Below are 23,870 nucleotides of genomic sequence, written 5' to 3'. Positions count from 1 at the left end.
TTAATTACCACCTCACGCAGATATTGAGCGGGCACGGCGGCTTCAAGGAATATCTACATAAGCGTGAGATATAGGAGGATACTTTCTATCCCTCCGAATTGGAAAGCGCAGAATGTTTCACTGCCCTCGTTTTCACGACGAAAGACTCTCTGTACACAGAGTTTTTGGAGACGAGTCTTCCATTAGGAATTTAGTTCCCCGAATGTGCAGACAAATAGATTGTTGGACTGCTGTGTGCAAGATGGCCTTTATAGTTATGACGCGATTGATGCATGCTGAAAGGGTGCGCATAGAAATGCGCCTGACGTTATGTCTACCGGCGGCCCACCGAGTGTAAACACATGAATAGGATTAGCCTGGTTTCATTGGGCCAACGTCCAATAAAAAAAGCTAAAGCCAAGTTGTGCATTGCCTGCAAAAAGGTTGTAGAATGTGACCCTCAACAAGATGGCACGGCAAATCTAATTGACAAAAATTTCGAAACTGTCGGAAACGCCTTTGCAGAAGATATTTAATCAATAATTTGCAAGTATTTATATAATATTAGGTAAAGTGAACGCTGTATATAAAGGAGAAGCGAGGTAGGACATGCTAGTAAATCGTTTTATAATAGAGAAACAATTATTATAAACCAACTTTTTATAATTGAGAAAGAATTAATTTAACTGTCCCTCATAGTCTGTTAGCTAATAATAGTCGGGCGCACTGAATCTGGCTGAGGGATCCTATCATTTACCTTAAAATTTTTGCCGTGACGAGCAATATATCTATAAAATGTGTTTTTCTGAAGGATCACGCTAATATTATGTTCTCTCCGCTTTTTTACAGGATCTAAAATCACCAACAACGCCACCCGTAACCAGCAACGGCCATAGCAATGGGAACAACAATAATGGCGGTAGCGGCTATCACCATCATCGTGCCCCTCGTACACCCGAAAGCTACTTCAACGTACCCGAATCTATTGCGTTACTGAATATCGTCAAATCGGAGCGCATCCAAAGTGCTTTCCAATCCAACCGTAAAAATCATGCCAGCGTTTGGGAAATGGTAGCCGAGGTGCTAAATCGATTTAGCGCACGTAAACGATCTGCCAAACAATGTTGCAATCGTTATGAAAATTTGAAAAAAATTTACACACAACTAAAAAAGAATCCAGAACGACATGTGCGACGTAATTGGCCTTACATGTTTTTATTCAAAGAGATCGAGGAGCAACGAGGCGAATGTTGGGGTTCGGCGAATAATAAGCGTTTGGCGCTGATCGCTAAAAGTCACAAGGAACTATCCTACTATCAGCGTCGGCGGCAGGCCGCTGAGCTGGGGGTAGCATATTTAGGTAAAGATGCAGCGGCGGTAATGCAACATAGTCTGTTGCAAAGCCTCTCCACCGATTCGAGCAGCAATAACAGCAAAATGGAACGTTTTCTGCCCAACCATTTTGTCGAAGCTCAATTGGGCGATGGCCTGGGTAATTCAATGGGCGGCGGTGGCATGTACGATGAGGGAACACCTTTGCATATACCTCCAGGTGCCAGCGCAGCTGCGGTAGCAGCTGCTGCAGCGGCTGCAATGAATGCTGCCATGCAAAAGGAACAGGAAATGCGCGCTAATACTGCCAGCGCTGGCGCTGGCGGTGGTGGTGGTGGTGCCGTAATCGAAAATGGTAATAGCGGTGTTGCGGGTGCAGGTGCGGCGCAGCACGCAGGTGAATTAAATGGATCTTTGTCGACAAATGGTGCTGCCGATATGTCGAATGGTGTGGAAAGTATAGCAACAGGTGGTAGTGGCGCATCTGTTGTGAGCAATTTGTTGGCGCCTCATATCGTCAATGGCATTAAAGATGTGCTGCGTCCAAACTTTGATAAAGAGTGCAACGCCAGAGAGACGTTGGGAGCGCTTAATACAGACAGCAACATCGCAATGAAGTGAGTTGAAGACATGATGCGTATATTACTTGGAAAAATATTAAAATTGTTATCGATATATTTTTTTACTAAAGATCCGAGCCCATGTCTGAGGGAGAGTTCAATCCAGATGATATACAGTTAATACAGACGAATTATAATGGGTAAGTAATATTTATTTGGTTTAAAATTGCAATTGATAATTTAAATAAATATAATAAATCGATTCCCACGAAATATTTAAGGAAAAGCTCAGCGCTATCAATTCAAGTCATCTTTTATCGTAAGAAAATAAGGGTCGTTTACAACCCAAAATTGGTCGTCGTTCGGCAGTCGTCGACAATTCCACTTTGTGTATTATTAAGTTAAGAAACTTCTCAGCAAATATTCATATTCCTTAATAGATGCCGTTCGGAGTCGGCAAAGTGTGGAAAAAACGACAGACACCCCACAGATTAGAGAAGCTCGGCCTAGAACTAAGGCGACTCGCTTGAAAAACTTGTTTCTAGTTCAAAACTTTTTTCTTAATTGTTGATGTTGCTTTGCCCGAGACTTGAACACAGGTCCTTCGGTGTGGTAGGCGGAACACGCTACCACCACACCACGGCGGCCGCCATAACCTGGCCATTCTAACATTACTCTGATTGAAGAAGTCCTGCCTTCCGGGGACATAAGGATACATCTCTAGAAGCACTATAAAGAATTCCGGCACACAAGAACTCATGTGTTTGAAACAGATTAGCATAATTAGGCTCTTATCCTGATCCACGATGAGTAGGTAAAGTCTAATGCCGATAAATGCCCGGCGAACCCCATTTTCTAACAGTAAAATGCTCTCGCAATTGACGAAACCGGACTTCCAAGAGAGACGCACGTCACTTTGGCACAACTTCGATCTGGATACTGTAATAGGTTAAACTCTTATTTATCCAGTATCAACCGCGATATACGCAATGCACGTCCTGCATGTAATGTGTCCACATGACACCAACCAACGGAACCAATGCCAATAACACCCATACATATATCCCAAACCCATGCATATATCTCAAACGTCTCACGTTAGTGGATGACAATTTATTAGTTAACGCGCCTATGGGATGGGGGAAGCATGCTTCAAGAAAAATTATAATACCAAACCTTCCAATGGTCTTAGGGTAGGTTGAACTGAGGACTTACATAGACTGAATGTGTCCGTAGTGTTACCAGAAGTTTGTTTAACAATCAAACTGAAAATCCCCTTTCAAAACCTAGGACCTATGTTATAAGAAACTCCGTCCTCTTGACAAATACTAGAAGCTTTCTCGGACCTATGCCACTTGCTGCTTCTAGATCTGACAGCCGTGTCACTCCTAAAAAAAAAATTATAATAAATGTAAGGCGCGATAACCTCCGAAGAGATCTAAGGCCGAGCTTCTCTTCCAATTTGCGTCGTGCCCCTCTTGATTTTCCCTACAAATTGGCCGGACGGGACCTACATGTTTTATACCGACTCCGAACGGCATCTGCAAGGCAGATAATTGGAACGTCTACGGACTAAGCTTCGAGGGATGCGTATGCTAGATGTATGCTTCTCCCTGTCCCGATTTTGTCCAGGGCTTGCTAACACTCTAACACACTTTTAGCTTTGCTATGCGATGTTATTACCTTAAAAAGTTGACGCCGTCGGAGTGCCAATAGTCATACGAAGAGCTATAGACGGTCGTTCGATGGACTGCTCGATAACATAAAATTTTGCTGCTCATCTCAGCTTAAGCGGCCGAAGTGGCAGGGTTAAACTCTAGTTAACTTTAGCTGTAGTTTAAATAATTGGTAAAGACTACTACATGCAGCCGGTGTTGTTAAAAACAATTTAAATATAATCATATTGTGAAGAATGTTAGCAACACTAAGGGGTACTATCATCTCTAAGCCGATATTAAGCAGTGACTTGTATGCACATCAACAAATCAATCATTATGTCTACCCATCGGAGCAGCGGAGAGTAACGCACAAACACATGCATATATCTAAGATACTGCCGAAAGTATGCAATCATTTGTTCAAGTATCACTCACATATACACGCGCATGGGCTATGCGGGAAGCTATAAAATCGTGCATCTGTAGTATAGCAGAGAAATTTATAGCTTGTAAACGAGAAGTAAATTCTAGAAATAGAAACGCCTAGAAGTATGCGAACGAGAAATCACAGAGTATAAAAGGAGGTAATGAGTTTGATTTAAGCACGCTATCTGTCGAGAAGTAGTAGTATTGTTAAGTACTTGAATAAAGGCCATTTTGCATTATTAAATAGTGGAGTTATTTATTCAACAGTTTAGTGATTCGAACGTTAGTAGAAGGTTGCAAATAAGAGGAATTGCACTAAAATCGTTTCAATTGGTGTCAGAAGAGGAATTGTTGAATAAATTCCGAAGATTTTGAATACAACAAGGACATGGCAAAGTGGAGTGAATTGAAGATCCAGCAACTGAAGAAGGAGTTGGAGAGCCGTGGATTGAATACAACCGGCAATAAACTCGAACTTCAGGCACGAATACGAGAGGCTAAGGAATTGGAAGGAATTAATGTGGACGAGTATGTCTTTTATTCTGATGTGGAAGAATCAACAACAAACATTTAAAAGAAAAACGAAACATCGCAGACAGTTACCAGCACAGACTTGAACATGATATTGGCTGCCATATCTGCACAAACATCGACAGTAACATCAATGGCGTCGCAAGTGTCATCTCGAACTGGAAGAACAAAAGACAAATATAACATCTCAACTGGCAGAACAAAAAACAAATATAACATCACAATTGGAAAAACAGAAGACATATTTGGCATCTCAACTGGAAGCGCAAGAGACACGTATATCCGAAATGTCGGCACGAATTTCAGCGCAGATATCATCTCAGATCTCTACACAACTTGAAGAGCAGGAAGTCCGTAGATCATCAAAGCTGGAAGCACAGGATACAAAAATCGCTCAATTTCAGGCAGAAGTTGAGGATTTTAAAGGTCGTATGGAGCAGTTGCAACTGAATCGCCCAGCAGTTTCTGCGAGTAATCCAAAGGTAAAAACACCATCTTTTGACGGTTCTGTTCCTTTCCAGGTCTTTAAGCTACAGTTTGAGAAGACCGCATCAGTGAACAACTGGAATGCTGAATGTAAAGTTGCTACATTGTTCGTAGCTTTAAAACGACCAGCTGCGGAAATCTTACAGACCATCCCAGAGTACGAGCGGAACAACTAAGAAACATTGATGAGCGCTCTAGAGAGGCGATACGGAAGCGAACACAGGAAGCAGATATACCAAATAGAGTTGCAAAACCGCTACCAAAAAGCTAATGATACTTTGCAGGAGTTTGCGTCAGATGTCGAAAGGCTTGCACATTTGGCGAATGTCGACGCACCCGTGGAATACACCGAAAGGGTAAAAATTCAGAGCTTTATAAATGGCATACGGGACATCGAAACGAAGCAAGCCACATACGCAAACCCAAAGCCAACATTTGCAGAATGACACATTGCATTGACTCAGGAAACTGCTTCAATATTGAGTAAACCAGCATACAAAGCTCATCGTGTGGAAGTGGAAAGACCAGATTGGGTAGACACAATTTTGGAAGCACTCAAGGGATCACAACACAAAAATGCCGGAGTTAAGAAATGTTTCAAGTGCGGCAACCCAAGTCACATTGCACGACACTGCAGCACCGGTTCCAATAGTTCCAACAATGTGGGTGGCCGTAAACGCAGAGCTGAAGGAGATGAGCAAATATCCAAGCCCACTCAATCGTTAAACTAAAGCGCAAGCCGCAAGGGGCGACAGCTGGCTCCCTCAATTGAATGCCCCATAATCTCTATCTCGCAAATTGGAAGAAGGTCAAACAACTTACTGTCGGAGGACAAGTGGATGGAAAGGAAAGTTTACTGACTGTAGATACGGGTGCATCTCATTCCATCATTTGATCAGATTTAGTCAACAAGAAGATAAGACCATTGCTTGGATCAAGATTACGTACAGCCACGGGAGAGGACACCCAGGTAATTGGAGAAGTAGAATTTGAAGTAGCAATTGGGAACGTCATGGTACTACACAATTTTATAGTGGCAGAGATTGTTGATGAAATCATAATTGGAGTGGACTTCTTAATCGACCAAGGCATCAAGATCGATATGCAAATCAAGGCGATGCGATATAAGAACATGGATGTGCCACTTAATTTCGGCTACGAGAGAGGCTACAGCAGTAAACGAGTGCTGGTGGAAGAGAGTCAGTAAATACCACCAAAATCCGAAGCAGTCATCTGGGAAAAGGTTGATGGAGATTGTGGGACAAACAAATTGTGGGTTGTCGAGGCAGCAAACAAATCAACACCGAACATACTTGTAGAAAAAACCCTGGCTATGACAAAACAAGATGGACGTATTCCGGTTAGAGTACTCAATGAGTTCAAGTCACCAATCAAACTTACCAAAGGAGCTATATTGGGAAGATGCCAAGAGGCTGATGTAGTTATTAACTGTGAGCAGCTCCAGGAACACGTTTCAACCAGCAACACTGATATTTCAAATGACATCACGGCATGGACGGAGGGGCTAGAGGAAGCCTATCAGAGTAAGGCAGAACAACTGTTCCTAAAGTACGCGAACATATTTGACCAGGATGGTTCCAAACCAGGCCTCACCAATGTTGTGAAACATCAATTTGACACTGGGGACGCGAGGCCGATACGTCAACCTCCTCGTAGTGTTCCACTGGCGAAGCGGGAAGTTGTGAGTCAAATCGTACAAGAAATTAGCGACAGCGGCGTCATCGAACCATCAGCTAGTCCATGGAGCTCACCTGTGGTACTGTGGACTACCGCAAGTTGAACGACGTCATGAAAAAGGATAGCTACCCATTGCCAAGAATTGACGACACTCTGGACTCGCTCTCTGGTACGAAATGGTGTTCCACACTGGACTTGAAAAGTGGCTACTGGCAAGTGGAGGTGAAGGAGGAAGATAAAGAGAAAACAGCCTTCAGCGTCGGAGATGGTCTTTGGCAATTTACAGTAATGCCTTTTGGACTTTGTAATGCACCAGATACTTTTGAGAGACTCATGGACCAGGTACTGAAAGGACTACATTGGAAAACATGCTTAGTGTACCTAGGCGACATCGTCGTATTGGGAAAGAACTTCGAAGAACATCTGACGAACTTGGAGGAGGTTTTACAAAGAATAGCTGGTGCTGGTCTGAAACTAAGTCCCAAAAAGTGTTCGCTGTTTAAAGTAAATTATTTGGGTCACAAGGTAACGACAGAAGGCATCTGTACTGCGAATGAAAAGATAGAGGCAAAAAAGGTTTGGCCAATACCACTGAACCTGCATGAATTGAGAAGTTTCCTTGGGCTGTGCACATATTACCGCCGATTTGTACCAAAATTTTCCAGCGTAGCCCATAGCCTCCATGAGCTTACAAGAAAAAATAAAGCTTTTGAATGGAAAAAGAAGCAAGAGGTGGCTTTCCAAACATTGAAGGAGCGTTTGTGCACTGCCCCAATGTTGGCATATCCGATTCCAGGAGCAACATTTATTCTAGATACAGATGCGAGTGGATATGCTATAAGGGGCGTTTTGTCACAACTGGTTGATGGACAGGGGAAGGTAATTGCATATTACAGCCGTTCAATTGGAAAACCAGAGAGGAACTACTGCGTTACACGGAGAGAGCTGCTGGCATTGGTAGAGTGCATTAAATATTTTCACAAATACCTCTACGGCCTGCGATTCCGCGTCAGGACAGATCACGCAGCGTTGAAATGGCTTCTGCAGTTCCGTAATCCGAAAGGACAATTGGCACGGTGGATCGAGCGACTACAAAGCTATGACAGTGGAACCGTTTAGAATTGATATCCGGTTGCTTGCATCGAGTATGGGAGAGTGAGGATGGTCAATGCAAGAAGAAACTGATAGTTGTTCCCAGAAAGAGGATTCCTGACGTGCTCTGCGAGCTGCATAATGGTCCAAGCGGAGGTCAACTTGGAATCACGAAGACGCTCGAGAAGATTAAACAGAGATTCTATTGGGTTGGTTTCCGTCAGCCGGTCACTGAGTGGATTGCGAACTGCGAGGTTTTCAGCAGAGCGAAATGGCCCAAAACCCGAAGTCATGGCCAGATGAAGCAATATAACTCAGGTGCGCCATTTGAAAGGATCGCTATGGATGTCGCAGGTCCATTTCCAACTAGCAACTGCGGAAACAAATATGTACTGGTGGTTATGGATTATTTCAGCAAATGGCCAGAGGTATACCCAATCCCAAATCAAGAAGCGGAAACAGTAGCAGAAGTGTTTATAAACAATTGGGTTGCAAGGTATGGTGTACCAATGAAGTTACATTCTGACCAAGGCAGGAATTTCGAATCAGCTGTGTTCCGGGAAATGTGTAAATCATTGGGCATTCGAAAAACACGGACAACTGCATTGTATCCTCAGTCCGATGGTATGATGGAACGTTTCAATAGAACCTTGGAGGAGCATTTAAGGAAAGTAGTAGACAAGTACCATAAGGAGGAGGATACACACATATCATTATTCTTGATGGCTTACCGATCGGCAGTGCATGAGACAACGGGCCAAACTCCCGTAAAGGTAATTTTTGGCAATGACCTTCGACTTCCAGCTGATTAGAAGTTTGAGATAGATGCCGATGCGGAGAGAAATGTCAAGAAATCCACTGGTGTCTTGGAAGAAGAGCTGAGAGAGATACACGATCTTGTAAGGCAACGAGCAAAGATTATGAGTGACAAGATGAAAGCCAGATACGATAAAGCAATTAATTGGGAAGGTTTTCAGGAAGGAAATTTGGTGCTGTTATGCAACCCACAAAGAAAAAAAGGTTTGTCCCCGAAATTGCAGTGTAATTGGGAACGCCCATACAAAGTTGTAAAACGACCCAACGATGTAGTGTACCGCATACAAACCATTGGCAAACCACGAACCAAAATGAAAGTGGTTCATTCGGAAAGGCTGGCAGCGTTTAGATCAAGAGATTTGTCTGATCGGGAGGATCAGACTTAGGTGGAGGGCAGTTTGACGAATATTAGCAACACTAAGGGGTACTGTCATCTCTATGCCGATAATAAGCAGTGACTTGTAGGCACATCAACAAATCAATCATTATGTCTACCCATATGTCCAAAAAAGCAGCGGAGAGTAACGCACAAACACATGCATATATGAGAGAGGAAGGAGCAATTACAAGGGAGAGAGAGGGAGGTGGTGTAGGAGTTAATAACTTTTTAATAGTCATACAGATAAACCAAAGCTAGGTCAGAAGAACGTATACCAGTGCTGCCATAATTTACTATAATTTTTACAAATGGTTTGACAGATTCATATTCATAGTTTTTGTGAAATTGGGTTTCATTCCTTAATCATATAACTCGATAACGCCATTGGTTCGTTATTTCCTTTGGTCGGTTGTGTTATTTGTACTTTGCTTTTTATAAAAGTGTAGAAATATGTAAACTTTATAAGAACAAAACAGTTGAAAAACTGCAAACTACCGACCAGCGAAATAATAAATCCCTCTAAAATTTCAATACGAATCCATCTTTTGATGTATATTGGAACGATTTTCCGTCATCCCTTGTCAAATTTGGTTTTGAGACAAACCGGTTTCGGCGTTGTGCTATCATTAGTGTCGATTTTCGTTCTCAGAATGAATGATGACGGAAAATCGTTCCAATATACATCATTTGTCCACCCTTTCGGAAAATCAACAAAACAAGATAAGTCAATCCATCTTGTCTACTTTCAGCTCCCAAGGCTACTATCCACACAATATTGATCCCAACGTTCTGCATCCGGACGTCATTGTTGATACCGATAACATTTCTGATTGCAGTAGCGTTACCGGCGCCGATGGAATTGGCGGTTCAGCGAAAAGTAAACGTAAACTATCCACATCCACCGAAGGTGATGATAACACAAATTATGAACTGATCGAGTACTTAAAGCGACGCGAAAAACGCGATGAAGAATTGCTGCGGCGTATGGATGCGCGGGAAGAGCGACTTTTGGCGTTGTTGGAACGCACAGTAGTCGCAATTGAAGCATTGGCTGGTAAAAAGCCGGCCGAAAGTAAAGAGTGAAAAAGAACGGTATAAATCAGTCGTTTAAGCCCGATATTTCAATGCAAACTTCAGTCAAAGTTGAAAAGAGTTTAACCCTGCAAAGTTGGCCGTTTACATAAAATTTTACAGCGCATCTTAGTTTAAGCAGCCAAAGCGGCAAGACTAAACTCTAGTTAATTTTAACTGTAGTTTCAAATCGGACTGAAAAACGGGTCTTAAAGACTGAATAGAGAAATTAATGCGTGCAACAAAACACGAATACAGCCCCAGTCATTTAGATAAATAAGTGAAAATGGCCCGTAATCATAGTCGCGGACTAAAATACTTTTTTGTTAAAAACTTGCCTAAATTAAAAATGGGATTTAAAATGTTGGTCTGTCATAGACATACTAAACACAGGGCCCGTATTACGTGTTACGATCCGTGATCGAAACTCATCACAATCAAATCACAATAGCTCTTGAAAGGTGGATCGGATTAACGGTATATCAGAACTAGCGACAACTGGATCCAAAAAGTTTGACAGTTGCATAAGGGCCGTTCCATTGGTTTATCGAGCTCTGGGGCTCTGGCTCAAATCTTATTGGAACGCACTGGATCAACTTTATGAGAACTGGCAGCACTAATATAAAACATCTCTTTTGTTGAAAATAAGAAGAAACGTACACAAAATTTTAAGATACTGATAGAATTATTAACATTTAAATAGTTTCGCACGTAAGCAAACTACTTATTTTCCTTACATCATCTTCAAGTTGTTTACTCTTTCAGTGTTTTTGCTTTTAAATATGGCGAATTCTTTTATGTATACACAAATGTACACATATTTTGTTCAGTGCTACAATGGCTCAACTATATGGTTGGCTCATCTCACCAGCTGATTTTATTTTTTTCATTTCACTGTAGTAGGGATTGTCAGAAGGGGATGGCAAACTTAAAATGAAACCAACGGATTTACAACATTTTCTTACTACATACAAATGCTGCTAAGTTTTATGTTTTCATTCCATTCCATTCGTCTGACAGCAACACTCTGATTTTGGCAATGTGAACAAATGTATGTTGTTGCTGTAGAGATGAACCAACCATATAGTTGAGCCATGAGTGCTACCAACTCAAAAGTGGTTAGCTGTAAAAAAATCTACTACAGAAAACGAAACGAACAGAACTGCTATACGGATCAGAAATTGAACCAGATAAATATCAGGATCACAACGTTGTTGTTGCATTTGCATGTTAAATTTCTATCCGTATCTCGCTCAAGTCTCAATGGAACGTAACTATAGTTATTGCTTGAGTCAAAATGGTTTTCAGTCACTGATCGTAACACGTAATACGGGCCCAGTTTTCAGCTAAAATAAGCATGGACAGGGTATCCGCATGAAAAAAGGCATTGATTGGCGCTATGAAGACATTTTTTAGAAGTTTTAAACGTTCACCCTGTTCCTTACAACCGTGGTTACTTGACTCCACGTATAAAAAATGATAATTTTTACTTGACAAAAACTCTTACAATACCACAAAAATTGTCAAAGGAGTATCTGAAAACGCGTTTTGATCATAATTCGGTGGCGAATAGTTATCATTCAATTCTATTTAAAAGTTATTAGCAAACGTTCTGTAAAAAATCGCTGTTTTTTATAGCCGTCAGTTTGAGTGCACAATCGATTAATTGAACATGAACCTACTTATTTAAAGAAAATTTACTTAATTTCGTTCTTAAAAATTATTTAAATCTCGCAACATAAACGAATAGGTGGTTAAAGCGGATTTGGGCTCCTTAAAGCAAAGGAAGCAACAAGGCTATCCACTCATACACTCGTATTCATATTGAATAGATTATACAGTTTGTAAGAATGTTGTAAAGAAAAGTTGTTTGCGTTAAGACAGATGTGACGGCCAAAATGATGCAAACCTTAAATGTTAGGTGGCCTTAACCGTTAAAGCCGCATAAATAAAGGGAATTTAGTATAGTTTTCCATAGGAATGAAGTGACCTAGAATGTTGAGCCATTGTACGTGGACCTGCAAAGTGTAAGTCCCTTTTACATTAGAAAATCATTGAACTCAAGTCGATCATGACATAGACTAAGAGGGTGATAAAGGAGGGAAGTAGTACAACAGCGCCCGTACCAAGCAGTTCTTAAAACTTTAGTTGCTAATTCTTGTTAATACGTGTTTTATTTCACGCTCTATTAAGAGGAATTAGCAAATGTAAAGGAGAATAGAAGACACAAAAGGAAATGCCAGCAGAATTGAATTTAAGAATTCTGTAATGGAATTCAATAATTAGAAGTCGGAATTAAGAAATTGTTCTTTTATTAATAGATATTCACAAAAAAACCGAATAATTACCCTAAAACGGCTGCGAAACTGGTGAAAATTGTATCAGCGCAAAACGCCTTTTTAGTTAATTATTTTCTGTGTACAACAATATCACAAAAATTACATCAACCACATGAAAGTCTTAAACTTTTTTTTGCAAAAATATCTTGACAGACAAAGTATTACTTTGCCGCCTTCGGATTATTGCTTCCGAAATTAAAACGCGTCATTTGACACCTCTCCCGAACTTCTTTGACATGTATTAAAAATCGACGCCTGTGGTAAATAATTCCTTCCATTGAATATTTATTTCTAAATTTAATACCAAAATCAGACATACTAAAATATCAAAACTCACAAATATCTATGAATGCGGAATAGTCTTAGGCTGGGTTTTTCAGTACAAGTTCAATTCAGTTTGTCAGTTACACTACGCTTAAACTTATTCTGCAGTTTTTCAGTCTACTTTAACTGAAGTTTAAGCTAAGCTTAAGCGGTCGATCTGCCAGAGTTAAACTCTAGTTAACCTATCAGTTATTTGCGTTGGTACGAAATGGCGTCGAATATACCCAACAAGCATTTGGGCTTGAGTATTACAGCTCAAGTTGATAACTAGGCATACTTCTAAAATCTCAAAAAGAGTTGTTTCGAAACAGTGGCTCAACTCGAGAATCATAGCATACTCAGCAAAAAGGGAATTTTTTATAAAGCAAAATATGCTATTAAGTTGAAAAAATGTAATTAACAACTTGTGGTTCTCTAACTGGACTCAAATGTAAGATTCCATGATGTTTCGGTGTGGTGGGCGGAGCACGCTACCATCACACCACGGTGGCCGCCTATATAATTTATTTTTGATAAATTACGCTTCATTACTGCCATCAGCCTCGTGTTTATTTCTCACAATAAACAGCTGTTGGTTTTGGTGGTACCACCTTGGAGAATTTTTCAACTCCATCTCAACTCGATATATAATGTATGATATCAACTGGAGAAATGGGTTGAATATTCATTTGAGAACTGCACATTTCTCAAAATCTCGCGAAATTAGAATAATAATTGGAAAATATTAATGACGTTGGAGATCAACTGGAACACTTTTAATTTTACAAAATTTCTCAAAGATTGGATAGTGACTGGAGAATGAAGTTGGATATCAACTCGAGAGCTATCTGGTTTAAGAATAATTAAATAATGATGTTGGATATCACTTCCGGAACTAGATATATACTTCGCCGGAGAATTTTTTCCACGTTTTTTGGGTAAACAAAATCCAGCTGTTGCCGTATCTACAAATTATCTAGATAATAAAAAAAAAAATGTTGCCGCACAAAAGAGCATACCCCAAAGGCGGCTGACTGAAAAACTGTTCAGTAGTTTAACTGGAGTTTAAATTTGGCTAGAGTTTAAGCAAACTTAGTTTAAGCATAGCTTAAACTACTGAAAAACCGGGCCATAATTAAAGATTTCGCATATGTGGAGCCCAGTAACCATCGCAAATTTTAAAATTGTGTAATTTTCGTCACAAACATATTAATACGCATTATAGGTATAATAAATAAGTTCCTGACGTATACTTGCTTGTCGGCGAAGCCTTTTTTCACATCCATTTAAGTTCATCGCGTTTAAATAGCAAATTGTTTGATTTCTCGCAACTTTTGACAGCAGACCACCAACTTAAAACCTATTTTAAAAATTTAAATCGCGCTCATGTCACTTTAAATTTAAAATACTATATACAGACTTAAAGTAATTAATTTAGAATCGTGTTATAAAACTCTTATTTTATTTCGACTATGACTACGGGCCATTATGTTGAAGTTAGTTAAGCCAAAAGAGCGATCAGTCAAGCAAAAACTATACGCTTGTAGAGCCAAAGAGGAAATTTGATGAGATTTTTTTTGATATAATATTTTAGTTTTAATGAAGATTTTTTGCATACTTAAAATATAATTTAAATTTCCTATGTAAGTTATTTTTTTTACACAATTAGCGATATGCCAAGTTTTGTGCTTAATTAGTTTGTAAGTTTAGCCGTAAGGTTATAATGATAGCTATCTCAAATATTTAATTACAACAATACTACCAAAAATTTACTTAATTTAATATGTATGAAAAAATACTCAATATTATTGCCATTATTCGCAACACAAGTGCCATTTCACTTTAGATTAATATTAATCCCCCCTTAACTTTATTGATTGTCGACCCGAAGACCTAGAGTCGACTTTAAGTAATCGTTTTACCAGCTAACATCTAACAAAATAAAATTAGAGCTACATTTATTGCTATGGTTTGCCCGTTATGTTTGACTCTACGTGAAGGTAAACTGTTGTCTAGGTAGACAATCGGCAGTCGTACGTAAGCTTCACAGGACGATAACTTAAAGACAACTCTATGTGACAGTCGACAATTGTGAATATTAAGCTTAAGAAACAGAAGTGAAACTTCTGTTAATAAGTATAAATTTTTAAAGCTTTTAAGTAAAAAAATGTACTTTGTATTTATAATTTAAAATAAATTACTTAGGCAAACTTGAAGAAAGGCAAGTTATCTTTTTAATGCAGAGGCAATGTTAAAATTTGTTAAAAATGTATGTGACCACCTCATGTTAAGTTAACCTTGAGTCAAAAAGATACTTTGCCATTCTTCAAGTAGGCCATAAGGTCAATTGACTTTATGACTTTTTGAATTTTCACTAAGTGGCCTAGGGGGAAACTCCCGTTTAAAATTACGGCCGTTGTGAGAGAAAAAGAGCCTTACCATATTTTTACACTGAATAAGAACGATCACAAGAATAACAAATTATGAATAGGTGTTTAGCTGAGCAGAGTTTAGTGCATTATCTTGTAGAAGGTTTAATGTGCTCATATTTATCGTTCCCGAGATGGTGCTTGTTACCAAAACCTGTCGTATCTATATCCGACAAACTATGTTGTTGTTGTTGTTGCTGTAGCGATAAGGTTGCTCCCCGAAGGCTTTGGGGAGTGTTATCGATGTGATGGTCCTTTGCCGGATACAGATCCGGTACGCTCCGGTACCACAGCACCATTAAGGTGCTAGCCCGACCACCTCGGGAACGATTTATGTGGCCTAATTAAACCTTCAGGCCATTCCCTCCCTCCCCACCACTAAGTTCCATGAAGAGCTTGGGGTCGCCAGAGCCTCGTCTGTTGTGAAACAGGATTCGCCGCGGATAGGTGAGGTTGACAATTGGGTTTGGAGAAGCTATATATTGCGCTGGCAACCTGAGGGTTGCGCTACACAGCCCCTTGAATCTGTCTTTATTGTTATTACAACAACAACAACAACAGTGTACCTTAATTAATCCAATTTCTCACTGGAATGAGAACAGAATTTGATAAAAGAAGTGCGACAGGCGAAAATTTGAAATAAAAAATTGCGCAAATTGACAATAAATTTGCGATACACTTTTCGATTGTTATTATTGAGTTTTGATATAATACTAAGGCTTACAGAATGGTTAAGATGAACAGCTTGAATCAAATCTAAGCCTAGTCTTTTAATTAAAACTCGCCTAGTATTTTAAAATTACGGCCGTTGTGAGAGAAAAAGAGCCTTACCATATTTTTACACTGAATAAGAACGATCACAAGAATAACAAATTATGAATAGGTGTTTAGCTGAGCAGAGTTTAGTGCATTATCTTGTAGAAGGTTTAATGTGCTCATATTTATCGTTCCCGAGATGGTGCTTGTTACCAAAACCTGTCGTATCTATATCCGACAAACTATGTTGTTGTTGTTGTTGCTGTAGCGATAAGGTTGCTCCCCGAAGGCTTTGGGGAGTGTTATCGATGTGATGGTCCTTTGCCGGATACAGATCCGGTACGCTCCGGTACCACAGCACCATTAAGGTGCTAGCCCGACCACCTCGGGAACGATTTATGTGGCCTAATTAAACCTTCAGGCCATTCCCTCCCTCCCCACCACTAAGTTCCATGAAGAGCTTGGGGTCGCCAGAGCCTCGTCTGTTGTGAAACAGGATTCGCCGCGGATAGGTGAGGTTGACAATTGGGTTTGGAGAAGCTATATATTGCGCTGGCAACCTGAAGGGTTGCGCTACACAGCCCCTTGAATCTGTCTTTATTGTTATTACAACAACAACAACAACAACAGTGTACCTTAATTAATCCAATTTCTCACTGGAATGAGAGCAGAATTTGATAAAAGAAGTGCGACAGGCGAAAATTTGAAATAAAAAATTGCGCAAATTGACAATAAATTTGCGATAAACTTTTCGATTGTTATTATTGAGTTTTGATATAATACTAAGGCTTACAGAATGGTTAAGATGAACAGCTTGAATCAAATCTAAGCCTAGTCTTTTAATTAAAACTCGCCTAGTATTTTAATTAAAACTTTTTTATTTACAATTATCACCAGCTCAATGACGTGCTTTTGTTCTTCGTTTATGTCCTACACCACCGTTGGCTTCCAATTTTTTCTTTGTCTTATTAATTTTACTTCTGATTAGCAGCTTCAAGCGATTGCGCACAGCTTCATATTCCTCTACAGATGCATCCTGTTTTTCATAGCGGAAGAATTTAGCGCCTTCTGTAAAAATAAAGGTAAACAATTAAAAAATGTTATATGGAAAAATTCATTTCACGATTTACCTTTCAGACGCGCATCATTGCGTGGTATAAAAAAACTTTCCATGACAATTTTATTCTTTTGCTTTTTGGACTTTTTTTGTGCTACATTTTGCTGCATATCATCTGTTAAAGTCTGTTTTCCAGCAATAGCGCCCCCTTCATCGGATGACGAATCATATTTGAATGGGTTCAGTGTATGCTTATCCAGTTTATTTACAAGTATTTTGGAATCTGCAACTTTTTTCAATTCATCAGCGCGTTTGTCTTGTGCTTGAGCGCCACCAAACATATTCAATAAACTAAAACCTTCGCCTCGCGTTTTAAGTGACTCCGCTAGTGTATCCGTAACAACGTAGAATACTTCCTTTGACACTGTTGGCGCTGCATTAGCGGTATTTACCGTTTTTTCAACCTCTGCTTGCTGCTTTCGCTGCTGCTTTTTTCCCACTTTTATTGAGTCTGTAGTGATTGCATCATCCTTAGACGTTTCTTTATGTGAGGTACGCAGTAATTTTTGATGGTCCTCTTTAGCTGGATCGTAACGAAGCATACGTTTTTTACGCGCCGCTCTTTGTGCACCATCAGCTGAATCCAGTTTAGTACCCACTACTTGCTCGAGTATACCCATTTGCCAGGTACGTTCGTCATCTTCTTTTGCATCCTTTGTCAGTTCCTCTTCTACTTTATCATCGTCTGCATCATCATCAACAAAATTGGCATCGATGCGAAAACGTGGATCCAAGCTTTGTCTGCTTTGCATTTTGACTAGCTTTGCGCCCTTCTTGCCGTATAACTCTGGTTTTAGCTTCAACTTGACAGTCCCATCTTCTTCATTATCCTCGCTTTCTGAGCCAAATATATTCATTTTGGATTTTTCCTTTGTAAAATGCTTCACGCTAATATCATCATCATACTCTTCCTCTGCATCGTCAAACTTTATTTTCTTCGCTTTTGTTGCATCCTGGAAGTGAAGGTTTCTTTAACGTTTATTTCAGTTGACTAAGTTCGAGGGTAATAATAATAGTTCGCTCTGTTCGTGCTTTAATTGATCGGTTAAAAGGCAAACTACATTATGTAAATCTTGGTGGCTGTCAGTTTTTTTTTTCAATTTTCGGCGTAAAATAAATCCACTACAAATATGCAATGAAATTCAGCTTTTTATGGACTGATTGTAAAAATCCCAGTTGCTCCGAAGATTACATGCTGGAAATTTTTCTGTAGTAGACGACTCCTAGGTGCTGTAGTTTTTATTGTCTTAGCAGCAGAAACACTCCCGAAAATTTAATATGAATACGTTAATTCTCTAACAACGGCATGATGGCTATGTTAAACCTCTTATTTCTGGATAAATTTGTCTAAGCGGGGTCGCCCCTCGGCAGTGTTTGGCAAGCGCTCCGGGTGTATTTCTGTCATGAAAAGCTCTCAGTGAAAACTCATCTGCCTTGCAGATGCCGTTCGGAGTCGGCATAAAACATATAGTTCCCGTCCGGCCGATTTGTAGGGAAAATCAAGAGGAGCACGACGCAAATTGGAAGAGAAGCTCGGCCTTAGATCTCGCGCCTTACATTTATTTATTTTTTTATTTAAAGAAGCTAAGCTAAGAAATAGTGCTTTGTTATAATTTTTAATGGCTTGTGATCTGTTTGTTATCGAAAAAATATCGATTTGTTATCGAAAATAAGCAGCTAAAAAACCAATAAGCCGATGACTGGGCGATAACAAGCCCCTTATGACCCTATAACTCGACGTTAGTAATTCGATACCGATAAAAAGCAGTTAATAAAACAATATAAGTCCTGAATTATTTGTTTCTGGCGAGGATTCCCGTGGGCGAGCTCTAGGTAATTAAAAAAAAATATTTAGGTATTTAACACGATCTCCTATTCTCACGCCTTAAACGTTTACATGAATATGACACTTTCGTATTCATGAGACGCTGCCTTTGCAATACCATCTATCGACAAATTGCAAAACCACCCATGTGGCAAACTAAAGATTTCTTAGCCCTGAGCTCAGTGCATACACAAATCAGACCTTTCATATTTGAATATCAATTTTGTAAAATAATAGTTAAATTGAATTTAGACTCCAAAATTGCATTTAAGCTCTTTCACTTAAATAAAGCTACTAACGGGGGAAAAACTGTAGCATTTTTGAGTATATGCAACCTAACATTCTAACATATTTAGAAATAATGATTACTTTAATTGATCATTTAAAATTTTCCACAGAAAAACTGTGAAAAATAATTATTTTTGGTCTCCTGTAAAATGCATATGCCGTGAGATAGACGATTTTGCAGTTGCTCGATAGATGGTTTTGGAAAGGCAACGAGGAACTTCACATGTACTTTGCACTCACGCCTTTGTCTTTCTCTTTTTGTGGCTCTATGGCCTCTTATATGTAGGTTTAATCCTATCAAAATAAGCAAAGAGTGCAGCATGTATTGCTTTCATAATTTTGTTTTTTTTTTTTTTAGATTTGATATAATGGCTGGAACGTTTGATTCCACTGCCAGGTGATTCTTCAAACTTGACAAGTAATTCAAAAATATTATTGTAGAATTAGTTCTTGACAAAAATTCCAATCTTGATATGTTTCGAATAATCTTGCAAAATTAAAAATGTTCTTGTGTTCTCATATTAATTATAGAAATAGCTCTTGACAAAAATTGCAAGCTTGATATTCTTCTTGTAAATCTTCTTCCTTGTTTTTATATCCAGTGCAAGTTGGCCATTTAATTTTTTAAATAATATGTATATATAAATATGATATTTAATTATTTAAACAAAAAAAAATAAATAATAATCGGCCTTAGATCTCTTCGGAGGTTATCGCGCCTTACATTTATTTTTTTTTTTTTAATCGGATAAATGAAAAGAAATAGGTGGATACGACAAAGGAAAAAATAAAATTTTATAAAAATAACAAGTAAGAAAGGGACTGTCTTCGGCTGTGTCGAAGACTTCATACCTTTCATTAATGGGGCTGAACAATAATCTTATCCCGTTCGTAATCTCCGAATAATCGGATGTATAAGATAAGAAATATATAGTGAACAGATCTACATACCTTAACAATTTTTAAGATAAATAAAAAATAAAAAACAGGTAGGTAATTTGCGTGAGGATGCAAAGTTTCAGGTTTTTTGTGGTCTGCGTGTAAAAACTATGACTACGAATCACGTATTTCAACAATATATGACGTAAACGTAACTATTTGATGAAATTTGATGAATCTTGAAGCTTCTAGCCGTAAAAAGGGGGCAAAAATTAGAGTTTATATGGGGTATATAATATATATACCACCGATCTCTATGATTTTTTCAGACAACAATATATGCTATATACGTAAGCATATGGTGAAATTTGAAGCGTCTAGCTGTTAAAATGGGGAAGAAATTGCGCAAAGTTTCTTATCTGAACAATCGGTTGTATGGGATATATACTATATATACCACCGGTATCTATGATTTTCTCAGACAACAATATATGCTATACACGTAAGCTTTTGGTGAAATTTGAACATATCTAAACGATTTTTAAGATAAATATAAAATAAAAAATTGTTGGTAGGTAATCTGTGTGAGGATGCAAAGCTTCACGTTTTTTGTGGTCTGCATGTAAAAACTATGACTACGAATCACATATTTCAAAAATATATGACGTAAACGTAACTATTTGATGAAATTTGATGAATTTTGAAGCTTCTAGCCGTGAAAAAGGGGTCAAAATGACAGTTTATATGAAGTATATATATATACCACCGATCTCTATGATTTTTTCAGACAACAATATATGCTATATACGTAAGCATTTTATGAAATTTGAAGCTTCTAGCTGTTAAAACGGGGCAGGAATTGCGCAAAGTTTCTTATCTGAACAATCGGTTGTATGAGATATATACTATGTATACCACCGATCTCAATGATTTTTTCAGACATCAATATATGCTATACACGTAAGCATTTGGTGAAATTTGAAGCTTCTAGCTGTTAAAATGGGGCCGAAATCGTAAAAAAAATATATATATACTATATATATACTATATATATATACTATATATATATACTATATATACCATCATATATATATTATATATATCACCGATCTCTATGATTTTTTGACAAAACAATACATACTATATACGTAAACAATCGGTGAAATTTGAAGCTTATAGCTGTTAAAATGGGGTAGAAATTGCGAAAAGTTTCTTATCTGAACAATCTGTTGTATGAGATATATACTATATATACAACCGATGTCTATGATTTTTTCAGACAACAATATATGCTATATACGTAAGCAATCAGTGAAATTTGAAGCTTATAGCTGTTAAAATGGGGTAGAAATTGCGAAAAGTTTCTTATCTGAACAATCGGTTGTATGAGATATATACTATATATACAACCGATCTCTATGATTTTTTCAGACAACAATATATGCTATATACGTAAGCAATCGGTGAAATTTGAAGCTTATAGCTGTTAAAATGGGGTAGAAATTGCGAAAAGTTTCTTATCTGAACAATCGGTTGTATGAGATATATACTATATATACAACCGATCTCTATGATTTTTTCAGCCAACAATATATGCTATATACATAAGTATTCGGTGAAATTTGAAGCTTCTAGCTGTTAAAATGGGGCTAAAATTTGCGAAAATATATATATATATATACTATATATACCACCATATATATACTATATATACCACCGATCTTTATGATTTTTTCAAAAAACAATATATGCTATATATGTAAGCATTCGTTGAAATTTGAAGCCTCTAGCTCTTAAAATAGGGCAGTAATTACGAAAAGTTCCTTATCTGAACAATCGGTTGTGGGGGATATATACTATATATACGACCGATCTCATAAATTTTTTCAGGCAACAATATGTGCAATATACGAAAGTATATGGTGAAGTTTTAAGCTTCAATCTGTTAAATTGGGTAAGATATTACAAAAATCCTCTTTTTCTGAAAAATCGGTTGTATGGAGGATATATACTATAGTGGTCCGATCCGGTCGGTTCCGACAAATGTCTAATCGGACACCCAAATACACCCGCTCACCAAATTTTATCAAGATATTCAAAAATTGAGGGACTAGTTTGCATACAAACAGACAGACGGACAGACGGACATGGCTAAATCAACTCAGCTCTTCAACCTGATTATTTCGGTATACTTAATGGTGGGTCTATCTATTTTCCTTTAAGGACTTACAATTTTCGGTTTCGTGACGAAATTAATATACCATTTCATTTTCATGAAAGGTATAAAAATAAAATCCAATAATTACAATACAGTGGATATAAAAGAAAGTTATAAGATATGGTTGGCTCATCTGTAAAAAAATATGTCTGTTCAAATTGTCAAAATCTGTGTATTGGTGCTGGTGCGAATGGTATGGAATGGAAACATAAAACTTTAGCAGTTTTTGTATGTGTAAGAAAACGTTGCCAGTGTGTTGGTTTCATTTTAAGTTTTCCATCTGCTTTTGACAATCCCACCGACCATGCAATGAAATAAATAATAAATATAATATATAATATCAGCTGATGAGCCAACCATATAATTGAACCTTGGGTTACAAGTACATATAGCAAGAATTTGTCTTTTGATTTTTTTTTGTTTTTTTTTTTTTTGTTTTTAATAAAGACACAATTCTTCATTCGTTATTCAGGAATAACGACAAAGTTTTGCAATTTTTAGGAAATGTTTTAGTCCTGTACGTTTTGGTAACAAGCACCATTATGGTACCACATTGAACTTTCTATGCCATCCCGCCGCACCATCCATGGGGAACTTGGCGTCGCCAGAACCTTGCCCGCTAAATGTGAGACACAGTCAGATTGTAGCTGGATCCCCAAAATAGGTGAGGAATACAATTCGATTGCGCAAGCATTAAAGTTTAAAATTACGCTTTTCAACCCCTTGAGTTCGATAATTCACTCATAGTTCCACATTGCTTACCAATCCTGAGAGCGCATGTTGTATAGCGGATTTCTTATCTTTATACTGCTTCGTCATTTTATTTTGCGATTCCTTACGTTTCTGTTCAGCAACCGTCTTTTTGCCATCGGAATTTTTCTTGTGCTTCTTTGCAACGTCGATCACATGTAATGGCGTCGTATCAAAACTTTGTATTACTATCTAAAAAAACAATATATATATGTGTATCTAAATAATCTGCTAATATAAAAATGTACACGCTTACTTTTCCATTGTATAAAGAGCTAGCTGCACGTTTTTTGCTTATCAGCAGATCAGCCGCAGGGTTATCATCGTTTTCTAAAGTCGCAAGCTCCTCTTCAGTGAAAATTTTACGCGTATTTTCTGCATTTCGTTGCAGCACCGGCTCAGCTAGCTTACTATATATTGGTACTTCGTTATGAGCAGTGCTCCCTTTTCCAGCCTCGTCACGCTCACGTTTCAAACGTTCCAAAAATGATTCCTTTGCCACAGAAACCTTAATCTTAATACCATTTATCTTCTCCCAATTGAGCGCATCTACGCCTGAAATGTTTATTAGTTAATCTGATTTATTTGTTTCATATTCCACTTACAGCTTTTTATATCATTTGGATGTATTTGCAGTGTAACAAATGCTATAACTTTAACATTTTCCGGCTCAAATGGGTTATCTTTGGTTTTAAGTTCTACCCGTTCGACGCCACCATAATCTTGAAATAACTTTGTTAATTGCTTCTCTGTTGCACTGGGTGGCAGATTGGCCACAAAAAAACGCGTAGCACCCATTTAAATTGTTTTCATTTGATATTGTAATAATATCACAATTGCAAACGAAATATTACGAACACACGTGCCGTTCTTGTAAACAAGAATCTGTCAGAGGTGTGGTATGTTCAGTGATAATAAAAAGATTTATCTGATAAGTA

At 38.2% G+C, this 23,870-nt stretch overlaps 3 protein-coding genes across 5 annotated transcripts in view; 1 reads left to right on the top strand and 2 right to left on the bottom strand.

The window, feature by feature from the left end:
• The window catches only part of meso18E, a 32,045-nt gene extending 17,024 nt beyond the window's left edge, over positions 1 to 15,021 (top strand). For both annotated transcript variants that reach the window (XM_067780713.1, XM_067780714.1), the window contains exons 2-4: positions 829 to 1,928; positions 2,003 to 2,071; positions 9,707 to 15,021. In XM_067780713.1, coding sequence (XP_067636814.1) covers positions 829 to 1,928; positions 2,003 to 2,071; positions 9,707 to 10,040 — 1,503 coding nt within the window. In that variant the 3' untranslated portion in view covers positions 10,041 to 15,021. The remainder of the gene's footprint in view (positions 1 to 828; positions 1,929 to 2,002; positions 2,072 to 9,706) is intronic.
• LOC137249331 (solute carrier family 7 member 14) overlaps positions 1 to 23,870 on the bottom strand; it is a 239,002-nt gene that overhangs the window by 153,207 nt on the left and 61,925 nt on the right. The window lies entirely within an intron of this gene.
• On the bottom strand, positions 16,581 to 23,840 carry LOC137249332 (probable RNA-binding protein CG14230). The gene is made up of 5 exons (XM_067780700.1): positions 23,538 to 23,840; positions 23,189 to 23,487; positions 22,945 to 23,124; positions 16,986 to 17,925; positions 16,581 to 16,923 (listed from the first exon to the last, which is right to left on the bottom strand). Exons 1-5 carry the CDS (start codon positions 23,728 to 23,730, stop codon positions 16,754 to 16,756), a joined length of 1,782 nt encoding a protein of 593 aa, XP_067636801.1. The 5' UTR covers positions 23,731 to 23,840; the 3' UTR covers positions 16,581 to 16,753.

This window comes from Eurosta solidaginis, chromosome 4 (assembly GCF_040869045.1).
Source record: "Eurosta solidaginis isolate ZX-2024a chromosome 4, ASM4086904v1, whole genome shotgun sequence".
Classification (NCBI taxonomy): Eukaryota; Metazoa; Arthropoda; class Insecta; order Diptera; family Tephritidae; genus Eurosta; species Eurosta solidaginis.
The sequence above is the reverse complement of the archived record's forward strand: the minus strand, read 5'-3'. Positions and strand labels throughout refer to the sequence as shown.

What these genes read in the sequence shown, in the direction of transcription:
- LOC137249332 (XM_067780700.1), bottom strand. Translation starts at nt 23,730, where the DNA reads ATGGGTGCTACGCGTTTTTTTGTGGCCAATCTGCCACCCAGTGCAACA. An exon ending in GCTCTTTATACAATGGAAAA is followed by an intron (nt 23,125 to 23,188) that starts GTAAGCGTGTAC and finishes TTGTTTTTTTAG; the next exon opens with ATAGTAATACAAAGTTTTGA. An exon ending in AACATGCGCTCTCAGGATTG is followed by an intron (nt 17,926 to 22,944) that starts GTAAGCAATGTG and finishes CTTCACTTCCAG; the next exon opens with GATGCAACAAAAGCGAAGAA.